General features: G+C 39.0%; 1 protein-coding gene across 1 annotated transcript in view; it reads left to right on the top strand.

The window, feature by feature from the left end:
- Positions 1–632: 632 nt before the first annotated feature.
- The window catches only part of ipo7 (importin 7), a 58,697-nt gene continuing 32,511 nt past the window's right edge, over positions 633–26,818 (top strand). Inside the window, exons 1-6 of the mRNA XM_060838912.1 lie at positions 633–938; positions 5,973–6,054; positions 14,911–15,064; positions 17,906–18,064; positions 18,439–18,595; positions 26,137–26,226. Of these exons, the coding sequence (XP_060694895.1) occupies positions 855–938; positions 5,973–6,054; positions 14,911–15,064; positions 17,906–18,064; positions 18,439–18,595; positions 26,137–26,226 (726 nt within the window). The 5' untranslated portion in view covers positions 633–854. The remainder of the gene's footprint in view (positions 939–5,972; positions 6,055–14,910; positions 15,065–17,905; positions 18,065–18,438; positions 18,596–26,136; positions 26,227–26,818) is intronic.

The raw sequence follows: 26,818 nt of genomic DNA, 5'->3' as shown, positions 1-26,818 counted from the left end.
CTGCAATGCCCTCACATCCCTTTGAATTAATCTTAACTAGTTTATTTGACTATTAAGCTCACGGAGGAGTTGAATCCAATAATATCGAGAGATTTCAATATATTTTCCAGCAGGAGCCACTCCATTTGATATTACAAATAAGAGGCAAACTGTGGCCAATTATCTCAAGTCAAACCAAATGTGTTTTAATGAGAAATTGAACAGGCCGTATTGACCCAGACACGATCAAGTCAATGAAAAGAAAACAGTAACAAGTCTGCAGGGGAACTGCGACTTGGAGATGACAATTCCCATTTTGGTCAAGATTAGAGTTGTACTGGAAAAGCACAGCAGCTCAGGCAGCATCGGAGGAGTAAGAAAATCAACGTTTCGAGCCTTCATTAAAAGTTCCTCTTGAAGGACTTTTGCCCGAAACGTCGATTTTCCTGCTGTATTTTCCAGCACCACCCTAATCTCCAGCATCTGCACTGCCCACTTCCGCCTAATTCCCATTTTGGATCAGGGAGCGAGGGGGAGGGAAACTACATTCCCCAGGTGGCCCCGCGCAGGCAGGCAGTGACTGCGTGATGGTTGGCGGAAGCGGAAGTTGGTGAGAGGGTTGGCTCGGCCCGGCTGATGACGGGAAGCCTTGCGCTGGTGTATCCGGCATCGGAGGTCGACGCTCTTCCTTTGGCGCCGGCGGCTGTTGAAGCGCAGCTTCCATGTGCGCATCGGCCGCTAGCTGAGAGGCGGCCCAGCAACCACCAGACTCGGTTATATAATTCAAAAATAAATTGAGGGAAGGGGAAAAGAGCAGACTTCTTATTTTTAACCAAACGTCGATTTTCTTCGAGAGTGCGGCTGAGAAACTTCCAATGGATCCAACTAAAATTATCGAGGCCCTGAGGGGTACCATGGACCCTGCGCTTAGGGAGGCGGCCGAGCGACAGCTCAACGAGGTAACAGAATTAATTGCAGCTCAGGCCCCTGGAGGTGTCGGCGCGCGTCCAAGAGTGAAATCTCCAAGCTGGGGGCCGCTGGCAGCCGGGCCTGGCCTCGGCTTTCTCACCGTGTCCGCTCCAGGGCCGCCTGCTGCCAGCGGACATGTTACAATGTTTTGCGTTTCTCACGCCTCTCATCACACGCAAAGGTTCTCAATGTTCTTGGAGCCAATACAATGACCTCTACTCAAACTCAGATTATTACTTTCTCCTGACTAGTCACGTTAGACTGTTAGTTGATGCGTTTGCCTCAGGTTGTATCTATGCCAGGCTTTTCTTGTTCTTGTATCAAGTGGTTTGCGAACTTTGTGATGTGCGCAGAGTGGGAATGCGGGTACAGTATTCACCCTTGGGCCATAGAAAGCAAAACCCTCATCGTCCTAACTTGTAATGCAATTGTGACTCGTGTCCAAGTAGTGTTCTTTTCTCAAAGTCTATTTTTAAGCATGTTTTAATGTTTATATCTTAAATTCTCACCCCTTTCTCTTCAACCTCACTTTTTTGTTTCACTTTAACTATTGCAAAATCGTATTTGACAAGAGGCTATAGAGTTTGATTCCCTCTGCTTGCAAGTAAGTGATGCCTGGAACTTGGTATGACCTCCTGCATTGATTTACAAGTATTAGTTGTCAGCTATAGTGTTGGCACGAGTATCGCAGACTTTATGGCAGGGGTTGGATCAAATGGAAAATCTATTTTGTGTAGACCTGGTTGAGAATGCGACCATTAATTTGTCTCAAACCATTTCCTGTATGTTATGCTACTGCACTTGAGCATGCTGGATTTCAGCATTCAATTCATTTTTTTAATAAACCCCAACCTGATAGTGTTAACTATGCCAGCAGATTTGTTTTGTGCTTGGTAACATTTTTTTATGTAATGAAGGGTAGTTTTCCAGAGGCCCTCATTCACATATGTATTGTTATCAATGCACTGAGTTCTAATAAACTGTTAGCACAGTTGGGACATTTTTGCAGATATCCTTTTTGCTCACTTTGCTACTTTTCTCCATTCTTTCCTAAGGGTGTTTTCAATCAATCATAGAATCCCTACAGTGTGGAGACAGGCCGTTTGGCCCAACAAGTCAACGCTGACCCCCTCAAGAGCAACCCACCCAGACCCATTCCCCTATCCCATTTTCCTCCCTTTACCCCTGACTAATGCACATAGTTACAAATCACTGAACGCTGCAGTGTTTTATACTGTCAGAGTTGATGCTATCCTTCTCTTTTTGGTACTTGTCCAAGCAGCTGTTCTACAATGAAGTCCTTAATAGTGAATGCTGGTATACTGTATCATGGAGTATCAATATTTTTCATGAGGATCAACTAGCAGGTGTGATAAACTTAACTAGTATTTTTATGAACCTTGACAGTGAGCCTATAATCATCAGATGGTAGTTCCTTTCCGTGGTGACCGGGATAGGAGTATCGGAATTTTTTCCTTTCCTCTCAATTTTTTTCACCACCCCGCCTATACCTTGATTCAAGCTTTTTTGAAAAAAAAGGATTATATTAAACTAGGCCCCAGCATATCATGTCACACTTTTGAGTGAAGTACTTGCTGGAACCTGTTGGGAAGCACACTTGGTTGGCTTGAATAATATTGCATTTAGTTTTTGCTAAATTACTTAATCTCTGTTTAAGAGCGCAGAGTCCTAATTTCATTCTTCACCCTATTATGCATCCGATTGGGTATTCGGAGCAGTAATGATTTCAGGCCGGACTTAAATTAACCATCTGACCCATGTTATTTTCTGGAAAATGCAAGACAAAACAGAATGGGGTCTCTTTTCTGGAACATTTGTAATTTGATTTCTACCATTGATTTCTGAAAAGTATTTTCACATTATATAGCTACTCTACTAGTTTCATGAACCAGTAAGATCAAAATAAGCAAAAAAAAATCTGAGAATCTAGGACAGGAAATATAACATTTTCATGTCCTGTGTCAAAGCATGAATCAGTAGAAACATTTGTCGAATTATGTATGATGCCACATGTGGGTATTGCTGCCTTTATTTTTTCCACAGTATATTTAGGAAGGCAGTGATACATGATTCACCAACTTCTGCAGCTCTTAAGAACCATTTGACTTAGTCAGTAAAAAGATTTCATGATAGCAAATTAGCTGCAGCAGGCCCTCAAAACACCATTCTAATTTTCATATGTGACAGTAATTTAGCTTCTCAAGACTAAGTATTTTGGTCATTAGTACTCATGATTGCTGTATGTATGTGGGACTGAAATCGAAGTAGCTAATCAAGGAACTAGACAAACTGCAGTGTACCTTAAATTGAAAATGACAAATCTGTCTCCACCCACAATTTTCTAATGTAATCCAACTGTATTCTGACAGTTGTCATCCATGACTACGGATGTACGAAAGTACATTTTGAGAGAATTATGTTCTTAAGGATTAAACTTCTAAAAATAAAGTATTGAGTATGGAGATTGATTTCAGCAAGTTCATATTTAGTTATGTAGTCTTTGACAAACCAAATTCCAGTATGCCTTTCAGACTTTTCATGATTTGGGGGTGCCAGTGTTGGACTGGGGTGAATGAAGTTAAAAATCTCATAACACCAGGTTATAGTCCAATAGGTTTATTTGGAAGCACTAGCTTTCAGAGTGCTGGTCCTTCAGGTTTTCCATGGTTCTTATTTCTCAAGAATCATATGACTGTGGTTATGCATTTACGATTTGTCTATTCAATGTATTTCTATTTGTATTAATCTGCTTCTCCATGTCTCAATTTTTCAGGCTTGTGAAGAGTCAGCACCTTTCTGCACAAGTGCTGGCTGATGTGATTTTAGCACTTTTTTACTTCGTCTCCAGTCTATTGTAGTTTGCTTTTCGATTAATTTTGTCTTGATCTGGTTTGCCTCAATCATTATGCTACTTGAGTGAATACTGATGACCTTGTTACCATTTACAGTCCAAAACCCCTTCTGCAAAGTTGGTTAGCATCTGAAGATAGGTTTTGACTTAATTAGAATGTCATCCAATGTTGAGTAGTTTGCTAATGTTGATATATAATTAATGATCACTTGACATTGCATGAGATCGGATTATTGTAAGCAATCTCTAACCAGGATTAGCACATTTTTAGGAAAGAAAGTTTTTTAAAAAAAGTCTGGAAGTACAACTGCCAACACTTTGAGTTTGTTTCTAACATTTTGTACAGAAGAAGGTGCCACTGGATTGAGAGAAATCAAGCATTTAACTTGGATTGTTGAGTGCTGCATGCTGTTCTTTCATTCCTTAAAATGTTCATAGCACAATAAACTGATGGGATGGAAGTAATTAGCAGTGGAAGTCACTATGGATTGAAAATCCTGTGTGAAATGAACGCAATATTACTCTAGATCTTGGTAAGGAATTTGTAATATGTAAAGCGTTTGATGAGATTCCGCATAGTAGACCGGTTGGTAAGCTGGATCACGTGGAATCTATGGGGAGCCTGCCAATTGGATGCAAAACTCTCTTGAAGATAGACAGTGGAAGTAGAGGGTTGCTTTTTGGATTGGATCAGTGATGTGCTGCACAGATCAGTGCTGAATCCACTGGTTGTTTTGTAATTTATGTAATTAATTTGGAGGTGAATTTAGGAGGCATGGTTAGTAAGTTTGCAGGTGACATCAAAATTGGTAGAGTAGTGGACAGTGAAGTACATTCTCTGAATTCATCAGGTGGGCTAGTGGGCTGAGGGGTGGCAGAGTAGTTTAAGTTAGATAAATGAGGTGTTGTATTTTGGTAAGGCAAACCAGGGTCGAACTTGTACAAATAATGGTAGGGTCCTGGGGACTGTTGCCAAACAGAGACCTAGGAGTGCAAGTGCACAGTTCCTTGAAAGTGGACTCGCAGGTACATAGGATAATGAAGGTGTTTGGTTTGCTTGCCTTTATTGGTCAATGCATTGACTGTAGGAGTTGGGACATTATCTTGAGGTTGTTCAAGACATGGGTGAGGCCACTTTTAGAATACTGTGTACAATTCTTGTGCCCTTCTGTAAGAAGGATGCTGTTAAACTTGACAGGGTGCAGAAACAATTTAGAAGGATGCAGGTGGGACTGGAGTGTTTGTGTTAGAGAGAAGCTGAATAAGAAGAGACTTCTTTCCTTGGTCTGTTGGAGGCTGACAGATGACTTATTGAGGCTTATAAACTGAAGGGGCATGGATGGGGTGAAGAGCCAGGATCTTTTTCTTTGAGTGGAGAGTCCAAAAATAGAGGGCATAGATTTAAGGTGAGAACAGAAAGATTTAAAAAGGACTTGAAGGGTAACTTAATACAAACTGTGCGTGTGTGGAGAGCTGCCGGGGAAGTGGAGAAGATAAGTACGATTTCAACTTTTGCAGGCATCTGAGTGGGTATATGAATGGCAACAGTTTAGAGGGTTCTTGATTAAATGCTGACATATGGGACTAAATCAGATTGGGATGTCTGGTCAGTGTGGACAAGTTAGGCTGAATGGTCTGTTTCCATATATATGACTGACTCCATAATTGTACAACATTCAGCAGTGAATTGCCTCAGCTACATTAAGCAACATTATACCTGGAAGTTGGAGGGAGAAGAATGCTGATATTGAATTGCTATGTTTTAAGATTCTGGCATATTAAAAGATGAACCAAAATAAGTGTACAAAGTTTAAAAATCACACAGCACTAGGGTTATAGTCCACAATAGTTTACTTGGAAGCACTAGCTTTTGAGACACTGCTCCTTCATCAGGTTGTCCTGGTGAATCAACCTGGTGTTGATTTTTAATTTTATACACCCCAGTCCAACCCCACCTCCAAATCAGAATATGTATAGCTTTGTGTTGTATCTAGGCATGGTAGGGGCACTTTTTGACATCAGATGATCACCTGAAATGTTTTTCAGTACTGATTCCTTGCCTTAATACGGAACTGTAACCTGTATTTAAATGTTTAAAGCAGCTGTCACCTGAATACACATTTAATAGATTTTTTATCTGTGTACATTACAGGCCAACAAGGCTGTTACGTTTGTATCAACTCTGCTTCAAATTACAATGTCAGACCAACTGGACTTGCCTGTGAGGCAAGCAGGTAAGTGATTGTCTCAACATTGTACAAGGCAGATCTTGAATTACACGTTCCATATATGTGGCTGAATATATATAGTTGCTAGATGCTAGTACTTGTTTCTAGGTGATGTTCTTTATGATTAATGTCACTATTTACCAGATTTAATTCTGCATGCTGTATCATTGATATGATTAATAAATAATTTGGAAATATGAAGATGTAAGTAAACGTCCTGCCCTTTCAAAATATGTAAGAGTTGGTGGAGGGGGAAGAGAGAGAAAAATGGAAACTATTCCATGTCCCACTAGCGATGTTTCTTTAATTCAGCGGGATGCAAGTCTAGAAAATAGACTAAGTTGAAATCGGGGTGATAATCTAGCTAGTAACTATCAATTACAGCTTTGTTTTAGTATAAACATTTCACTGGCAAAATGATACCAAAATATTTAAGTATTGTAATTTGGCCTCTATCTTTTGCCAGCCCACTTGGTTTTTTTCAGTTTCTGTTCTAATTATGGCATTTTACTTTTTTCTGTCAAATCTGTCTCAGCATTTTCAGTTGAAAAATATTACTTTGTCTACAGTGGTCCACTTTTGAGTTGGTGGCTACTTTCAAAACAAGCTCTCAACTTTCAACAGTGTGATTCTTTGACACCTCTTTCTGAACTGTTGAAACAGGAAGGGGAACAATGTACTCCAATCATGACCATGTCTGAGTACATTACTAAATGACAAACACAAGTTGGCTCCCAGCCTCTTAACTGGTTAATTTGTGGGTGCTAGAATTGAGATGTGATGCACTAGAGTTGACTTTGGGGAACCAGAAAGTGACCAAGTTAATGAAGAAAATTGCTGGCATTTAGGTAAAATTGAAAAGAACAGAATGTTGCATTTAAAATGTTTTCTTGACAATCACCTTCAGGTTTAAGTCTTGACCCTGTTGTGTAAGAATTTAGCTTTGCACATCTTCATTTTTAATGTACGTAGTGAAAATTGGGATCGAGCTCCTATTTAACAAACATTGTAATTTATCTAGTCAGTTTTTAGTCCTGTTAAAACACAGGTCTGAGACTTCCCTGCATTGTTCAGTCGTTCCATGAAGAAATGTAGAGTATCAATTTTTTTTAACTGAGTAAAATTTGAGGCTGAAATCCATCCCCCATCGTTCTCCTGAATGTTGCAGAGTTACTATTGGCCCTGCTTAACCCTGCCCCTGAAATTAGCACAAATGGAGTCGAAAGTATACAAGATGTGGAACAGCTGCTCCCAGTGTTATGTCTTAGTGATTCTATTAAATGGATTTGCATCAGTGTTTGACTTGACCAGTACCAAGTGTAAGGGGTTTAAATATTTTGCGCAAAATTCAGTGGTTAACCTGCAATAAGGCATATGAAATATGAGGATTTTCTTTTACCAAAACTCCAGAATTGACTTTTTGGATGTGAATTGAATACTATTTAAAATCGTTTGTATGAGATCTTGTACCTTGTAGGAATAAAAGGAAGAGGTGCTGGATAACTGTGGTGTTGAAGGAGTTAGGAGCTGACTGAAGGTGGGAAGTGAGTGGGAAGTAGGTTGAATTCACGAGAGAGAACCATTTCAAGCTTCTCAATAAAATAGTACTCCTCTGCCTGGGAACCAGGAAAATTTTAACTACTGAGGATTACAATGGAATGTGGATTCTCTAGGTTGGGATTGCATATATTAAGGATCTGCAATAATGTAGGGAGAAATGTAGTGGATACTATTGGAATGAACACTCGTTACTGTATGTGCTCGAACTGTATGTATTCATAATCCAGGACCAGAGGACTCTATTGCCAGCAGCCATGAGGAGTCCAGGTAGCAGCATACAAAACTAAGTATGTTACACTCTAACTGGAAGTTATCTCCTGAGTAAGCCTGGTGGAGATGTAAAAGTAAATTGAATTGGCACTATTTACTACCCCAGTATGAATGTTATTATGCTGTGTTAGGGAACAATACAATGCAAGAATACAGTGTGGTCAACAGTGATGTGTCCTTTTTTTAAAAAAAGGTAATGATGAGAATTTGAAGACTACGGGGAGAAAAGCTCAGACCAGGCATGAAGCAATGTAGTAATTGAATAAATATATACATGGACCCAAGTAATGCAAACCGAAGTGTGTACTTAATTGTGAGCTAGCCAGATTGATGGTCCGTGTGGGTGGCAAGTCTTTGCAAACTGGGTGTCAGGACAGCCCCTGATACTATTCTTTTGCTTACTATTTGTAAGCAAAAAGAAAAAGATACATGGAACAAAGAGCATGAGCTATAACCAGAAGGAGCAAAGGTAAGACTTGCTGACAATGAAATACATGGAAGCCACAATTATTTTACTTGTATGTATGGACCAACAATAACAAGGTTACCTGCTTGTACAGAAATCAACATTGTGATCATTCATGGGTATCTCCCAAATTACTGATATCGGAAGAGACCAGGGATACTTGGATGAATTGATCCAGAGCTTACAAGAAATATATCCAGAGAGATTCAATACCATGAGAATTTTCAAACACTTCTTCAATTCCATCATGCAACTTTTCCCTGAAAGTTCAGTGATCACACGTGAAGGAAATGGAAGAGTGAGCAGGATGATCCAGAATGTTATAACATTACCTGTCATGTATGTCAGACTGGTGCAGTTCTATTACACGTGTGTGCGTGCTAAAGAAAGATAACACAATTAAGGCATGTTTGGCGTCAACAATTCAACTTTTCTCTAAACAGATGCTCTCTCAAAATTCTAAAAGTTAGAATTGAGGATTCACAAGAACCAAATCCTTGGGTGCCAGGCATAGATATTGGTCAGTTCACTTGGCAAAAGAATCTCAAGAAATCTCTACTTTCAGATTACCATTCGGAAAATTTTGCTTCCAAAGACACACTTTTGGTTTATCTGCTAGTCAGGATTTGTTCCAGCAGGCTATGGCAGAATTAGAGAAAATATACATTGATGTCAATGTAGTGCTGAAAATGTGTTGCTGGAAAAGCGCAGCAGGTCAGGCAATTTCCGAGGAGTAGGAGAATCGACGTTTCAGGCATGAGCCCTTCTTCAGGAACACATTTTCAGCTCTGATCTCCAGCATCTGCAGTCCTCACTTTCTCCTAGTCAATGTATTGCTGCCAGTATTACAGTCGTGGGAAAGATCAAAGAGCAAGACCAAAAGTAACACTCCCTAATGGTAGAAACTGTTCATGATGCAATCTTCAAGAAGAGTCAGGTGAATGAGGTCGGATAAACATTTCAGGTTATGATTGCTGTCTTGACTCTGGAAAGCCCAAAACGTTGTGGTGACTCCACAAAAGGAAAGATCTGCTGACATATCAGTTTTTTTTTAACATTCCAACACAGTGCACACCAAAACTTTCCCAACAAAGCATTATTGTTAAGAGAGCTTATGCACAGCAGGAGAACTATCAAGATCTGTTTGAATGACTCAAGTATATGTCCCTGCAATACTATGACCCATGGAAGGCGACCATCTTTGAAAGTCGATGCATCACAGGGAAGAGCTGGGAATGTGAATTAAGTGAGGTGACAAACCCATTACGTTTTGATATAAAAGTCTTTTGTAAGTACAATCCATTTATCACAACATAGAGTATCACATACTTGCTCTAGCAGTCAGTATTTTACCATTTGTGCCTGTTCAGTAAATGGTTCACAGATCAAACGCAAGCCATTAGAATCGATTCAGTAGAAATTGCTGACAAATGTATCATCGAGACTATAGTGACTTCTCATCACGTCTAGTCAAACTACAGGGGCACAACTTCATCTGCTACAAACCTCAGACCGACAGAGCAGATAGCATTCTTCAGATTTGGCTAAAATTTCAGTGGACTTGCAAATGGATGATTTTGAGGTGAATGGCATGCTTTAAGTCATTTTGATTTAATTTTTGTCAGCTCAAATGTGACCAACTTCAGGAAGAAATGGGTAATGATCAACTAATGAAAGTATAATGCAAATTCCATCATAGGATAGCCTGACTTAATGTCAGGGGTGCCAGACATACATTTTGGCCAATCAAACAGAAATGAACTAGTTGTCGCAAAAGGCATAGCCTTTGAAAGGATAACAATGCTAGTCTCCAAAGTCCTTCAAGGAACGTTGTTGCAGCTGCATCAAGGACATATGGACAGAGTCCGTAAAAGATTGCTGGTGTGGTATTGGCCAGGGATCAATAATGTTATCACCAACCACACCAGAAGAATCTCCTACACCTTCAAAGGTATAATCAGTCACCTGGTCCAAAATCACAACGAATTCATTTACCATACATGGCAGTGATTTTTATGCAGGTTACCAATTATCAGAATATGAAAGGATGATTACAATAAGGACATCTGAAAGGGTTATATGTGACATAAGCCATTGAATACAGGCAAACCTTTCAGCACGTTCAAATAGGACACATTGTGGCCATTTCACCACACTATCCCAGATATGCCACACCTAAGAACAACACCTCAGGGCATGAATTTGGCTCCTTACAGAGGTTAATGTTTGGAAAGCAAGATTAGACAACCTACCCAGGTTTTAAAGTACAGGACAAGTTGTTTGAGAAACAAAGGAGAGTGAAGATGGTACATTTCTTCCTTTGAGATGTAGAATGGTTTAATTTGTGTCAGACAAAGTTGGAATCATACAATCTATTAAAGGAAACTGGCTGCCCACAGAAATGCCCTGTTTATGCAGTGAGTCTAGATCCTACAGTGGCGAAACAGAAACTATCTCCAGTAATTGCACAGTACACCAAAATGTGCCTTGAGCATACTCTTGGATAATGAAGTTATGGAGGATCATCACAACAGCCCAACACTCTTACAACATGTAAGCAAACAACTTACATACAAATCACAAATACCATCAGGAGAGCTGGAAGGATTGCCAAACTACCTATGTGTTACACAGACTCTCAACTTAAATTTTGCAAGTCTTATTCTGGTATAAATGTTATAACAATTAAATTTACATTTTCTTCATTTTAGTGCATGCAATCAAGGACCAGGCTAACATTTATATGACCAAATCCATGAGTTCAACTAGCAGCATGCTAGACTAAAGATGTGTATATAGTTTCTCTCTAACTGCAAGTTATTAGTATATCTCAAGTGAATTTGTTTGTGATTTTCAAGTAAAGTGAAATTACCCTACCTAAGAATCCAAAATGTGGTAATTCTGTGTTTAGGAGCAACGTAATATAACAAAAACAAAAAATGCAGGCGAAACTCAGGTCTGACCGCATCTGTGGAGGGAAATTAGAGTTAACCTTTCGAGTTCAGTGATCCTTATTCAACCATTAAGTTTAAATTTGAGTTGCATTAAAAAGGTGACTACCTGGTTAGATTCTTTGAACTTTGTGCATATGTGATGGGTATGCATTAACTCTAATCTAGCAGTATGTGAAAAGTGGGTTTAAGATTTTTTTTCCCTGTGTAGGAATGTCAGTTCTCTTGAAGGTTTTGCTGCCAGCTTATGTTGGGTGTTGTATGCCAATTTACGTATTGTGATTTTGTAAAACCAAAATTAATGCTTTCTTGTGACTTTGTTTAATAAACAGCTGATTTTAGATGTGAATTTATTGAATACTGCTCGTGTGCAAGTCCAAATACCCCATTGAAGATATTACTTGTGACTGTGTCACCTAATTTATGAATTAGTTTAGAAAGATATTCCTCTGAAAGTGAATGGCAAAAGTCCTTTAATCTCAAGAAAAGCAATTGGAACAATGTTATGTGCCTTGATGTACATATAAGCACAATCATTCTGCAATTGTTAGTGATTCTGAGCCCCCCCTCCAATTATTATCAGTGGGAAACAAACAGATTGGACCCTTTTGTGCTGCTAGTAGTCCCTCTAAAATAAAGCCATGAAAAAAATTTTGCCTTGTCAAATGAGGTGTAACAGGAATTTTAAAGGAACATAAAATGCATAATTATCGCGAACACACTGATCCTGAAAAACTAGTTTTATTTACTGAATTTCAACTTTTGCTCAGATTTTTAATACTGATTTTAAGATAGAAGCTAGAAGATCAACAATCAATTGTATTCCTATCTGAAGAATGTTTACATGCCTTTGATATTTTTGGTTTTCTGTTTGTTAATACTTTGTGTTTAGTTGCATGTCAGTTTGATAGCATCGCTTGCTGTACAGTTGGCATTCTGTCTGATTTGGCACCAGATTTAATCAAGTTTTATGGCACACTTCTTTTACCTGAGATTCAGATCTTGTGGGCAACTACCTTCCAAGGTTGGCAGCAAGCATTGTTACTTCTCTGCTGACCACCAAGTCCAGGCTACTGGAACTGATCTCAGCACTTGTGGATTTCTGATCAATTGTCTTGGCAATGTGTTCAGATCAGGTGGGAGTGGGCTGCAGTACGGCATTGTGAATTGCTCCCGTCAGCAGTCTAGCCAAGCCATGACAACCAAATGGTCTCCTGCATTGTAACCATTTTATGATTTTGTAATAATTTGTGCAATAGATTGGCTCTGCTGTAAAGACTGTCTTTTTATTTTTCTCTTTTTTTAAAAAAAACGGACTGCAATGTGAGAGCTGTTTTTGAAAATAATTTATCAGGATGACTGTGTTATTTCACGGCAAGGAATTTGATTGTTATTGTGAACTCTTTTGTGGCTGTGGATTTCTGAAATGTGCAGTTGATCAGGAATTGAGGGCTTGTTTACAAGTGAAGCTGTTTGGTTCCCATCTAACTGAGCCAATTAGAGGCACAAAACTATTTCAATTGCTCTCCCCTGTCAGAAACACTCAGCAGTTTTTAAAATAAACCTCTGTTTAAACTTGAAAGCCGGTTTGCTCTCCTGTTGCAGTTTATTTGCCCTGTTAACTTTTGAATTGATACATCAGGATAGATGTGAGCACCTATGTATGTTTGAGGATAGTGCTCTTGTTTTAAGAGTCTTGCATGTTTTATTTTGACCTTTATCGAGAGAAACTGTTTTCACCACAGATGATGTTGGTTCCTGTTCATTCTTAATGTTCTGGCGTAGCTCTATAAACTTTTTTGAAGACTAACTGGCCTGCAAAGTGTTAACTCAGGATTGCATTTGTCCCTGAGATTGTTCTTGGTTGGCTTTTAAATGTTTAAAAAGTTTGGAACCCCGTTTAACTGTAGAGCAATCGGAAGTTGCATAGAATTTTGAATTATTAATATTTCAGTTGCTGTCTAGAATATTAAAGTATTTGATTAAGGATTGTCAGTTGAAATTAATTGAAGAATTTTCTGTTATATAGAACAGAAAAGCGGGCTAATTCAGTTTGATGTTTTTGGATTCTTATAAGCAAGTTGCTGTTTTAGTATTCATAATACTTAAAATTTCTTTATGAAAAGGAATTGTGGGGTATTTCACATTTCTTACTGCTGCTGCTAGCAAGAGCCAAATATAATTTCGTATTGGAAGCTCTACGTTCTTTTAAAAGTATGCTATATAATTCTGATGCCTGCTGTTTAGCAAACAGGCCCATAATGCAGGATCTCAACTTTAACAATAGTGAATACTTTCATCATTAATGTGTAATTTGTCGAGGAAATACCAGGCGGTGTTGTAAATGGCAGAATTCAAGAAGTTGCCTTGTTCTGTCAAGACTTTCTGATAATGCTAGCTGGTGGAAACAAAGTATTTTAAGACCATAGAATGGCATAGAAGTTCAGTTCTTGCATGGTGTAGATCTATTTAGCACACCTGAAAAATTAGGGATTGTTCATTCCATTCCCAGTATATTTTTCAACAGGTGATAATTTTTAATTAATATACTACCTGGCACCAAAATGTTTGCAGTTTCATTCTAACTTTTTGCTTTCTTAATCCCACTTATGCTTTGTTTTTCTTCTATTTCTGTATCTGGTTTAAAAAAAAATTTAGTGATGGCTCCTACCTCTGGTTCTGCACTCAATATTAAGACTGAATTGTTTCAGGAGGCAGAGAGTTGTTGTTTGGGTAGGTGTCAGATCCCCTGTTCAGGGCAATCCTATGAAATATGTCTGCAATAATATCAAGTTCCAATTTTGAATATGTCTTAACCTTCGTTTGCTGCTTAGTAAAATTTGTCCATTGCCATGCAGAAGTATATCATTTAAGAGTTAAACTGTTTTATTTCAATTTCTAAATATGCATCAGTGTGTGCACACACATCATTCCCCCATGTATTAGTGTATTTCTGTTGCTTCATAGTCAAAAGACTGTGGGTCCAAGCTCTGTTCCAAAGATTTAACAATTTAAGCTAGGTTGACACTTTAAGAACTGGCCTTTGAATGAGATGCTGAATTCCTGACTCAGGTGGATCCATACATACCTCAGCACCATTGAATGGAGAGAAGAGGAGTGGTTATTTGGTTCTGAATAATGTGTGTCCCTCATAACCTGCGTTTAGACACTAATGTTATGTGGAATTTTACAACATTAAGAGTGGTATGTATTACCATTTGGGCCAAAATGTTTATGGTAGTGTTTTTGCTTCATATGACCCTTGTTAAATCTTATTTAATTGCATTCTCAACTTTGTGTTCCTTCTCATAATGGAACATTGTTCTGTGCAAATCAGCTGCTGTGACTGTCACTGTTCTAAAAGTATTTGCCATGATGGATTTTAGAATGTACTGAGATTTTGAAAGTTCTATATTAATGCAAGTTTTTCTCATTCTAAAAATCAAATAAATTGAACAGTGATTACAACTGGAAACTCAAGTACCTTTCTTTCACTGGAACTGAAAGACCACCTTGAGCGTGCAAATGTTGTCATTCAAATCAGCAAATAGTTCACAAATTGTCTATTAAAGTGCCGGAATTGTAAGTGACTAATTTTAGAAGTTTCTCTCTTAGGTGTAATTTACTTGAAAAATACGATAACGCAGTACTGGGCTGAGCGTGAAGCTACATCGGGTGATGTACCACCATTTACTATTCCAGAAGAAGATCAACAGTTCATCCGTGACAACATAATAGAAGCTATCATTCAGTCACCTGAGTTAATAAGGTTTGTAGTAGGAAAGAGTTGTTTGCTTATAAATGCTACTGCAAAGACTGGTGAATATCCTGTAAATTAACACCTCTGACAAATTAGCACAACAGGCAGCATTCCCTTTATTTGCAGACAATGTGAACATGTTCTGGATCCTTGAATTCCATAATCTTTGACCTCTGAGGTACTTTTCACCTAGCTAAGAAAACATCTGGAAGCTCTTGCAAATCTTTGTTAAAGTTTGGTAAACAACTACAGCATGGTCTGCAAAATCAGCTGTGATCAACAGCATGTGTTCTTTTCCTTTCTTTGGTTAAAGCCTGGACCTTTCTCTTCCTCCTAAAAACTGTTTTATTTGTGCCTGTCTTTCAGTTTTCTACTATTCAAAAGTATCAGTGAAGCGGAATTCTTTGGTCTACATGTTATCTATTTCAAGTACTTTATGGAAATAGTTATTCTTTCATGTATCTTCCACTTTCAAGATCCTCTTTGTGACATTTAGGCCAGTGTTAGTTAAGTTTGCTGTTCTGACAAGTTGAGTTGGTTAATGCATTCAAGTGATCAAAAGTGGAATTCTTATGAGTGTTCAGTCAAATACTGGTTTATTAACTGCTGGCAACTGCATTCATACCATTAGTCTATAATCAAATGTTTGGTGTGGTAGATATCTTTCTAAGCTGCTTCCTCCAGTGCTCTCCCTCTGCATTACTGTTTAAATATTCATTTTTCCTCTTGCCTTGCACTTTAGTGCTCTTGCAGTCCTGATCATCTTCACTCCATCATGGGTGATGGGCTTCACTGGTTGGCCAGCATTTGATGCCCATTTCTAGTTGCCCTTGAGAAGGTGGTGGTGAGCTGCTGTCTTGAGCCATTGCAGTCCACATGTTGTAAGTTGACTTTCAATGCCCTTATTGGGGTAATTCTAGGATTTTGATCCAGTGATAGTGAAGGAATGGCCATATATTTCCAAGTCTGGATGGTGAATGGCTTGGAGGGGATCTTGCAGGTGATGGTGTTTGTGTGAATCTTCTGACTTCATCCTTCTAGATGGAAGTGGTCATGGGTTTGGGAGGTGCTATGTGAGCATCTTTTCTGCATCTTGTAGATAGTACACACTGCAGTGACTGAGCATTGGTGGTAGAGTGAGTGGCTATTTGTGGGTGTGGTGCCAACCGAGTGGAATGCTTCATCCTGGATGATGTCAAACTTATGTTCCCATCTAGGCAAGTGAGTATTTTATTATGCTTTTGACTTGTCTTGTAGGTGGTGGACAGATTTTGGGGAGTTGAGAGGTGAGTTTCTCACCACAGTAACTGACGTTGTAGCCAGTGTGTTTGTGACAAGTTCAATTGAATTTTCTGGTCATTGGTAACCCCTCCCCCAGGATGTCGATGGTGGAAAATTCAGCCACGGTAACACCCATTGAATGTCAAGGAATGACTATTGGATTGCCTCTTATTGGTGATGATCATATAGCCTGGCATTTGAGTGATGTCAATGTTACTCGTCAGCCCAGAGGAAACCCAAACTAGGCAGCGCTTAGTTTTTTGCTGAGCAGGTAGTGCTTGATAGCAAGAGTAGACTGGGCGGTAATTAGCTTGGGTTGATTTGTCCGTCTTTTTATATACGGGACATATCTAGGCAATTTTCCCCATTGTCATTTAGATCCTAGTGTTGTGACTGTACTGTGAAAAAGCTTGGGTGCGGGCATAGCAAGTTCTGGCGCACACGACTTCAGTACAATTAGCGTGGTGTGGTGCGAATGTTACTGATGCTTCCTGTTTTGGATGGAGAACTCTGGGTGTTGCCATGATGTAGGTGGTCTTAAACAGCAATATGTGGAATTAAACATTTTTCCCTGTTGGATGCAATAAATTGACCCTCTGTGGATGGAAAAGAGAAAATCTTTTAGGCTGTAGTTAAGCTTTGCAGACAAGTAGGGTGTTAGATTTAACCTGAAGTCTGCAAAACGGTGGATTGTTGCATGCTTTGTTTTTGTTTTTAAAAGTAATTTGTCGTCATTTCCTCTGAATAAGGGAAAGGCTTAAATTGCTTTGGAATTAATGTACTTCTAATTGCTTTGCTGTCACCCTTCTGGGTGAAGTGTAAATTTCTTGAGTGCACGTTGAGCTTAGCTGTGATAACGTATGATAGAAGGTGTCAACAGTGAGGTTTACACATGCATCCTGACTGTTAAGTTTGAATTGGATAATATGCAAAAAGTGTTTGGGTGGAAATAGGTCCTGTATAAATACCATAGAAACCATATAGTGTTGTAGTAGGCCATTTGACCCAACAAGTCCACACTAACCCTCCGAAGAGTATCCCACCCTGACGCATTCCTCTACCATATAACCCTACATTTCCAATTTGAAGTACACCTAACATACACATCCCTGCACATCATGGGCAATTTAGCATGGTCAGTTCACCTATCCTGCATATCTTTGGATTGTGGAAGGAAACCGGAGCACCCGGAGAAAGATCATGCAAACGTGGGGAGCAAGTGCAGATTCCTCATTCCCCTGCGATTGGAATCAAACCTCGGTCGCTGGCACCATGAGGCTGAGTGCTAACCACCAAGCCATCGTGTCACTTTTATGGAAAGCTTTTTTACTGAAAGAAAAGGGGAAGGACGCACATCAAATGATAGATGTCCTTAGACCAGCTCAACACAGTTATTTAAACTATACTGTATCTTCATTAAGGTTTTAACTTGTGAATGCATCTTGTAACTGTTGAAGTTTTAGACATTACATTTCGATAACATGATTTTAAAAACATTTTAGTTTATAGAACTGTCCTGACTTTGTTTTTGAAAACTGATGTCTCGATACCTTTAATCATCTTTTATAGGGTACAGCTCACAACTTGCATTAACCAAATTATCAAACATGACTATCCAGTCAGGTGGCCAGCCGTTGTCGATAAAATTGGATACTATCTGCAGTCTGATAACAGTGCCTATTGGCTTGGGATCCTCCTCTGCCTCTATCAGTTGGTGAAGAATTACGAGTAAGTGCTGTGTTTTTGGTCCTGAACAGTTTTCCTATGTCTTCTGGGCATTATGACCTTAAAGCAAGCCAAATAATACTTGGTTTAAAATCTGAGATATGTTCTAAAAGCTGTTTATCCTTGCCTCCACCAATATATTCCACACTTTTATAGCTCCTTGACCTCAAAGATTTATGATTGGTAGAGTGCTGTGTAATGAAGTGTTTTGATCGGTTGCAAGAATGACTGCAATATCAGACTGGCCTAGAAGTCTGTCTTACCAGAAGAACTGATATAATTGTGTCATATGATAGTATGTGCAATTCAAATGTAGGAATATATTTCCAGTGTTGTGCTTTATTTTTGACTGGTAGTTTTACATATTTTACACACAGGTACAAGAAAACAGAGGAACGAAGCCCATTGGTGGCAGCTATGCAGCACTTTTTGCCAATGATGAAAGATCGTTTTGTCCAACTTCTCTCTGATCCTTCAGACCACTCTGTCCTAATTCAAAAGCAGATCTTCAAAATTTTCTATGCACTTGTTCAGGTATTACAATGTAAAATGAAGTGCTACCTCAACACTGGTTCCCTATGCAGTGAGGTTGTCTGAAAACATGGCTGTGCTCTTCCTAAGCATGAGAAACTTATGTATTGCTCCAAAACAAGCTCAGGGCCATCCTTTAGTTTGTGGAAGGTCACTCTCCCATTTTCCATTCATATCTGTTGAATGTTGAAGAAATACAAAGTTTTTGCAGTGCTTCTGAAGCCAAGGGATCCAGTGATCCAAGTTCAGTGATCTTGCTGTTCTTTGGAGACCCAACTGTTAGTGGCTGCTTCTAGTGTTTTTGTGCTTTATTACTGCAAGTCAAGTTATGTGATTGTTGTATGAGTCCTGGAAATCTGAAGTTTTTATTCATGCCATTGCAGTAATCAGCTCTTATACAATGCTGCATATTAGGTTGACCACAAGTGTTCTGGAGATCTTCAGTTCTTTTTCCTGGAGAAAAAGGCTTCCTTTGAATTTAATTGAGCATTGTATCAGCTCAGGTTATCAGTATGTTGTGTAATAGAGGCACCTATGAACACTTTATTGAATCGGTGTTCTTCAGAATGTTTTGTCACTGTCTTCTTTCTTTAGCTGTCTTGCTTTTTTGGTAGTTGATATGTCCAGAAAAAAATTAGGTGATACAACGGCCTGATTCTGAGTAGGAAATCTGTTTGGAAGTATGAATTTGAGATGAAGTCATTTAACTCCGAGAGGATTAAATGTGATTGAATCAGTTGTGTAAGTTGGTAAACTAGTTAATGACAGCAAGTAGAAAATTAAGAATTTAGGTGTGGCTGATTTTCTTTCATTAAAAAATGAACCGTAGATACTGTTACGAAGCTGTAGATGTGTACTGTACCTTGAAGGGAGCTGAAATTTCTGGCTGGCACAATGTACTGAACGATTTAAAAGTGTAACATTTGGTTGTCGCAGAAGCTGGAGTTGTGCTGTCATGGTACAACACAAATTCAAATTCTGCCAATCAGTTTAAGTAATGTCCTAGACACCAAAATCCAACCGAAGTTGAACTTTACTGTTTTGGATGACATCAAACCAGTGAAATGATCCAATGTTTTGGGGTATAAAATCAGACATTTTGAACATTTAGGGGGAAAACAGCATAGAGCCACCAAACGCCAAAGTAACAGCCAGCAGAATAGCTCGCTGAAAGATACCTGTCCATGAGAAATTTGTGCAGCATAACACCAAAGCCAACCTAGAGAAATCCACAGAGATATTTCGACATCTGAAGATGATAACTGGGTTTGAAATTGCATTTTGCCTTAAATCTGAGGGAATTTATTGGATTAGTATTGTAGAGTTTGGGGGTGGGGAGGTGGTAGGAATACGTTTAACAGAAAGGAGTTATAAATAGTTGTTAAATGTTCTATTTTGGACTTTTTTAAGTGTTAATTTTTTCTTTAAATACTGATAATTGAGAGAGTTCTTTGCCTTCGAAATCTATCAGATTATGGTGTGAGGTGAGCTTTACTGTATTTCTGGTTTAAATTGGCAGGAGGGTTTACCCTATGTTGTAACAGATTTGAGGGCTCATTGCCAAGATTTGAAGAGTTTGGGTCTCTGATTTATGATTTGAATAGGTTTAGACAGATCCATTCTGAGATTTGGACAGATTTGAGTAGATTTGGGGAATGCGAAAAGCCCAGTAAATTTAAGCGCTTGCAGCTTACTGTCCTAGATCTTTAACATAGGTGAGATGATTTGTTTAATTTTGGTGACTTATGGTTGAGTCAATTAAAAGTGAGCAATGATTCGGTGGTTTGAAGATGATTCTCAAATTTGCCAAGGAAGTTTGGAAGGAAAGGAAAAGGCCATACATTTAGGATTGGCAAAGAAGTTAGGTTTAGATTTAACCAAGGACACAAGTAAAGCTGAAATTGTAACAGAATTACTCAACACTTGGGTGTGTCACAGAAAAAGACAAGTGCAGTAGAGGTAGAAAAACCTAAATTACAATTGACAAAAGTGGAGCTCAAAGATGAGGAAAGAGAGAAGGTTCTTTTCTGAGCGAAGAAAGGAGGAAGAGAAAGGGAATTTGAACTTGAAGTTGCGACTTAGCCAGCAAAGTCAAGTTGATAGGATGGAGGTTAAAAGTGAAGGTAGTGATGTAAAGAAGTACGTCAAAACTCTCAACATCTTAAATCAAAATATGGCAAACTTTTATTTCATTTGAAAAATTGGCTAGGCAGGCGGAGTAGTCAGAGAACTTGTGGGTAATGCTAGTTCAGACTAAACTGATAGGCAGAGCTAGTGAGGAGTTTGCAGTGCTGTCAGGTGAGGTGTTGAGCGATTATGCAGATGTCAAACAGGCTATTTTGAGTGCTTATGAATTGTACCAGAAGCGCATTGACAGTGGTTCAGAAATATAAAGAAGGAACCAAGTTAGACTTATGTTGAGTTGGAAAGAATTAAGCATAGTCATTTTGATAGATCAGTGCATGCTTTAAAGATAGGACCTATGAGGCGCTCAGATTATTCTGCTGGAGGAGTGTAAAAACTCACACTTGCAGAGACAGTAAGGATTCATGTGGAGGAACAGAAAGTTCGGGAAGTGAGCAGGGCAGTAGAATTAGCAGATGAATACATGTTGGTGCATAAGTCAAGCTTCTGGCCAGAATTTCGTCCTGAGGGATAGAAGTTGGAAGAAAGGGTGATCATACACTACGAAAGAGAGAGTAGAGAACATAAGTAATTGTTTACCGTAGGTTAAAGAAGCCCAAGAGGGTGGAAAGGAAGTGAAAGGCCTCGGGTGTTTTCACTGTAATGGAGTGGGACACAGAAAATGACAGTGCTGGTAGTTCAAGGTAGGCGCTGGGAAAAGGTGTTTTCTCTGCCAGAAAGTGGGACACATAAAGTCACAGTGCTGGTCGTTAAAGAAAAGCACTGTGGGAAAAGATCTTAAAAGAAGCTAAGCCAGTTGCATTTATGAAAGTAGTAAAGGAGAAGCTGAGGAGCTGCAGGAGAGTGCACAGCTGAGACAGGGGCTGAGTGTGGAGTTTCATGCCTGATCTCTCTAAAGACTTCATCTGTGTGGGTAAAGTTTACTCAAAAGAACAGAAGGAGAAGGGCAAGAAGTTGTAATTTTGAGACAGGATCTAACCAGTCTAATAATAACAGGAATAAATTAGCACGCTCTCCAAATCTGTTACCTGAGAGTCTATTAATTTGTGGGATAGATGTACAGAAATTTAGTGTTCCCCTATGTAAGATCAGGATGGAGTGCCAAATCAAGACTCTGGAAGTTATAGTGAGAGTGATTGACAGAGTGTCAGTTCCAGGAATCCAGTTTGTTCTTGGGAATGATTTTAGCAGAATCCAAGGTGGCAGTGACACTCCTTGTTGTGGAGAAGCCCAATTCTGGATTAGTGGTGCTGGAAAAGCACAGCAGTTCAGGCAGCATCTGAGGAGCAGGAAAATCGACATTTCAGAGAAAAGCCCTTCATCAGGAATACAGGCAGAGTGCCTGAAGGGTGGAGAGAAGCCCAAGGAAGACCAAGAAACTGAGTTAAAACAGAAATATCCTGGTATTTTTCCTAGACTGTGTAGTAGCCAGATCCCACTATCATAATCCAGAGCATGAAGCAAAAACTAAACAAAGATGAAGGAGCTGAGGTTCAGTTAGTGGACACCCTATTTGACGTTTTGGTGTAAGAGAAACATGAACAGGCAGAGGGTCTGACAGAAGTGTTTCATCCTGAAAGGTGAATGGACTTGGAACAGAATGACAAGACAATAAGAGATCTATATGTGGAAGCATACTCTCTATATAAGAGGCAGAGAATATTTGAGGGTTATCTGAAAGATGAAAATGGTGACCATGGCAGGTTAGTGCGGAGGAGAAGTGGGCTGAAGTGCACCAGATTGTTACCGGTAGCATACTTTCAGAAAGTGTTACAGTTAGCATAGGAGGTCACCTAAATGTACAAGAGATTGAGGGCTAAGGTGCAAAAACATTTTTATTGGCCTGGAATGTACAAGGATGTGGTCAGCTCTACATGTCATATATGCCAAATGGTAGGTAAGCCACAGGCAGTAAGAAAACCAGCACCTTTGTTACCAATTCCCACATTCAAAGAACCTTTCACACGAGTTATAATTGATTGTGTAGGTCCCCTCCCGGGAACTAAAAGTGGGAACCAGTACTTGTTAACCAAAATGGATATCTTCAGATTTCCGGAGGCAATTCCATTACAGAGTATCAAGGCAAAAGGAGTGGTAGAGGAGTTAGTAGCTTTCTTCACGCGGTATGGATTACTCAGTGATTCAGTCAGACCAAGGGTCTAATTTTACTGATTGGCTGTTAAAGGAAGTCATGGATAGCTTGGGTATACAGCAATTGAAATGAAGTATGTATCATCCTGGATGAGCCCCCAAGCTGTTATGACATGGGTAGACCCTCTGAATTTAAACCAGGCACACAGTAACGCTCACCTTTTGCCATAATCTGTAAAATTTCAAGAGGCAAAGAACTATCCCAGTTACCATTATTTAAAGAAAAAAATTTAACAATTTAAGCCCAACAGAGAATATTAAACAACAACTATTTATCACTCCTTTCTCTTAAACGTATTTCAATTCCCCTCCCCCACTCTGCAATACTGGTCTGATAAATTCCCCCTTAAATTTATTGCAAAATCAGTTTCAGACCCAGTTATTGTCTTTGGATGTAGAACTTTCTCTGTAGATTTCTCTAGGTCAGTTTCAGTGTTCTGTACAAATTTCTTATGGACTGGTACCTTTTCAGAGAGCTATTCTGGCAACTGTTACGTTGGTGCTTGGCAGCTCTTTGCTGTTTTTCCCCCGAACTATTCAAAATGTCCGACTTTTATACCCTAAAACATTGGATCACTTCATTGGTTTGATGTTATCTAAAACAGTAAAAACCAAATTCGATTGGACTTTGGTATCTGAGGCATTATTTAAACTGGACGAATTTGAATTTGTGTTGTACCATGGCAATGCAGCTCCAGCTATTTGTCAACCAAATGTTATGCTTTTAAATCTTTCAGCAACCTGTACCAGCCAGAAATTTCAGGTCCTTTTAAAGGTACAGTACACGTCTACAACTTCATAATAATACCATGTGATCTCGTTCATATTCAGCATGAATAGCATGAGCATGTTTGCTTTAACCATATATCTTGTTGATAAAATAGAGACACAGCATTCTTAGTCATGTTTGTTTGAAATAGGTGCATTGAATGGGAAGTTAAATAAGTACATGATAGATAAAGAAATGGAAGAATGTGTTCATTGGATGAGATAACAAGGTAGAAGGCATTGCATGTCATATGTCAACATCAACATAGACCTGTTGGAGAGAAGTGACCTTTCCACATGCACTAAAATTCTGTAATAGGTAGTTTCTCGATTGATCAGCAAAGGAATGTCCACTCATTAACAAGCATCTTCAACAGGGCAGGTAGGGCATATGGAAAACAGTGTCCCAGGTGAGTTCTGTAATTAGACCATGGCTGTGAATAGTATATCTGAGTGAATAAACATGCTTGACAATTTCTCGGTAGAGTTGTTAGATATGAAATCAAGAAGCTGCATTAAGAAACACTTTTTCTGATTAATTCACCCCAGAATTCGAAGTTTTTTGTGAAAGCAGTTGTATTACTTGGTACTAGATGTTTAGGTAAATGTGATTATAATTTTACCTTGAGTCAGCTACTTTGTTAATTTCTAATGAGCAGCAATGATGCGGACCAGCTGCTGCTACTTCCATCTTCCATTTTTTTTCCCCCCACTTAAATGAGTCTTTTGTCTAATGGTGGCATGACTATCACACTGCTATTGAGAAAATTTGTGTGCAGGGTTATCAGGAGCAAACTAGAAATGGCACAAAGCCAATTAATCATTGGGCGGTCCAATGCAAAATGGGTCACATGGCCTTGTGCTCAATATAACTGATTTTGAATGTTTTATGATCCCAGCCAGTGTTACTGGCCAAGTAAGATCCAGACCGAAATCTGGCTTACAACATGTTTTGTTTGTAAGTAATCATAGAATTCCTACAGGAAAGAAGCAGGCCATTTGGCCCATTGAGTCCACACCGATCATCCAAAGAGCATCCACCTTCCTACTCAATACCTGCAACCCTGTATATCCCATGGCTAATTCACCTAGCATGTATATCCCTGGACACTATGGACAATTTAGTGTGACCTATCCAGTTAACCTGCACGTCTTTGAACTGTAGGAAGAAACCCATGCAAACGTGGGGCAAATGTTCACATTCCACACACAGTTGCCTGAGGTTAGAATTTAAACCTAGGTCCCTGGTGCTGTGAGGCAGGAATGCTAATCTCTGAACCACTGTGCTATCCCAATGAGGTGGTCCTTCACTGAAACGCAAGTATGTGATGCTGCAGATTTGTTTTATTGCTCTAAAAGCAAAAGCTTATTTTTGGAAAGTGAAGATAAAATAGAATAAACCAAACTATTTGCATACAACACAGTTTGAAAGATTTCACAACACTAAAGTATAATTCTAACTCCAAAACCATCTCTTTACACACAAACAATAGAGTGCAAGACACATTTTCTACTTCATCTCTAGGGTTGACTTAACTGTTGCTTTCAATTCCTTCTCAGTTTGCAGAAGACTTCTATGATTAGTCATACTACTGAACTTAGGTTTTCTTAGTTTGAGTCCCTCTTCTGATCTGCAACTTGCACTGAGGTAACCTTTTTCCTTCTTGTCCGAACTACCCCTTTCCCGGAGGAGAAACTGATCCATTCATGTTAACATCCATCAGGACATGGTCATACAACATGGAAACAGACTTTTTGGTTCAACCAGTGCATGCTGACCATGTTCCAAAACTAAACTAGTCCTGCCTGCCTGTAATTAGGCCATATCCCTCCAAATATTTCTTCTTCTTGTACTTATTCAAACATCTTTTAAATGTTGTAACTCTGCATGCATCCACTACTTGCTCTGGAACTTTATTTTGCACACGAGCCACACTTGGCTATTGTCTTTTATATCCTTCTTCTCTCTCCTTAATATGCCCCCACCCCCTTGTTGAACTCCCTATTGTAGGGGAAAGACACCCTACCATTCACCTTATCTATACCTCTCATTATTTTATCAACCTGTAAGTTCATCTCTCCACCTCCTATCCTCCAGTGAAAAAAAGTTCCAGCCTTATGGTGAGAGGGTTGGTAAGTGGATCTGTGCACTGAAACCAAATGTTTTCCATGCTTTGTTTTTCCCCTCATCAAAATATAAACTTGATCCTTTTTCACTGAAAATAAGCTGATGATTCTCAGTGTTTAGTCTGTACAATCAGAAAACATTTCAAATGCAAATAAATTCCCATTTTCATGCCAGAAGCTCAGTATCTATTTTATAATGGTTTAAGACAATCATGGCTCTGGAAATACTGACAGTCGATCAATAAAGACAAACCAAATCTATGTGCCACTAGTGGAAAATCAAAGCTCTAAAATTAATGATATTAGGCTGAACTTTGAGTTCTCTTGTTTAATGATTTGTTTCCTGCCTACAGTACACTCTGCCGTTGGAACTGATAAGCCAGCAAAACCTTACTGAATGGATGGAAATACTCAAAACAGTTGTTGATAGGGATGTTCCTCCTGTAAGTTTTTTTTTCTTTTTTTTAAATTTAATCTCTCCCCATTCTTTCCAGTATTGATTGCTTAAATATGTGAGTTTACATTCTCAAACAAAGGGAGTGGAGCATGAATAAAGAAGTGTTGCATGTTTCCTCATCCTTCAGGGTGTGGGAAATTGGGAAAATAGATTTCAAATTTGAAAGTTTCTCAGAAGGACTTCTGTTAAATGACTAGATTAGAAAAGCTTGCATGGTTCGACTTTGAAAAGAAAATGGATAGTTGATTTGGCAAGGATACTCAAGTCATGAGGGGTTTAGAGAGTAGAGAGTGAAAAACTGTTTCCAGTGATGGAATGGTAAACCCAAAGGCACCCAATTTAAAGGTGATTGGTAAAGTAACCAACAGAGGTGCGAACTTAAATGTTATGTTACAAATTGGTAGGACCTGCCTGTGAGGTGAAGGCATGTTCAATTGTGGTATTCAGTAGGGTATTAGGTAGCTCTTTGAGAGAGAGAGTTTGAAAGACTATGGGTAAAAAAATAAGTGGTCGGGATTAACTGAGTAGTTCTTGCAGAGGGTTGGCATGAATAAGATAGCTAATTTTATTCGGTGCTT

The sequence above is a fragment of the Hemiscyllium ocellatum genome, chromosome 18 (assembly GCF_020745735.1).
Source record: "Hemiscyllium ocellatum isolate sHemOce1 chromosome 18, sHemOce1.pat.X.cur, whole genome shotgun sequence".
Lineage (NCBI taxonomy): Eukaryota > Metazoa > Chordata > Chondrichthyes > Orectolobiformes > Hemiscylliidae > Hemiscyllium > Hemiscyllium ocellatum.
The sequence above is the reverse complement of the archived record's forward strand: the minus strand, read 5'-3'. Positions and strand labels throughout refer to the sequence as shown.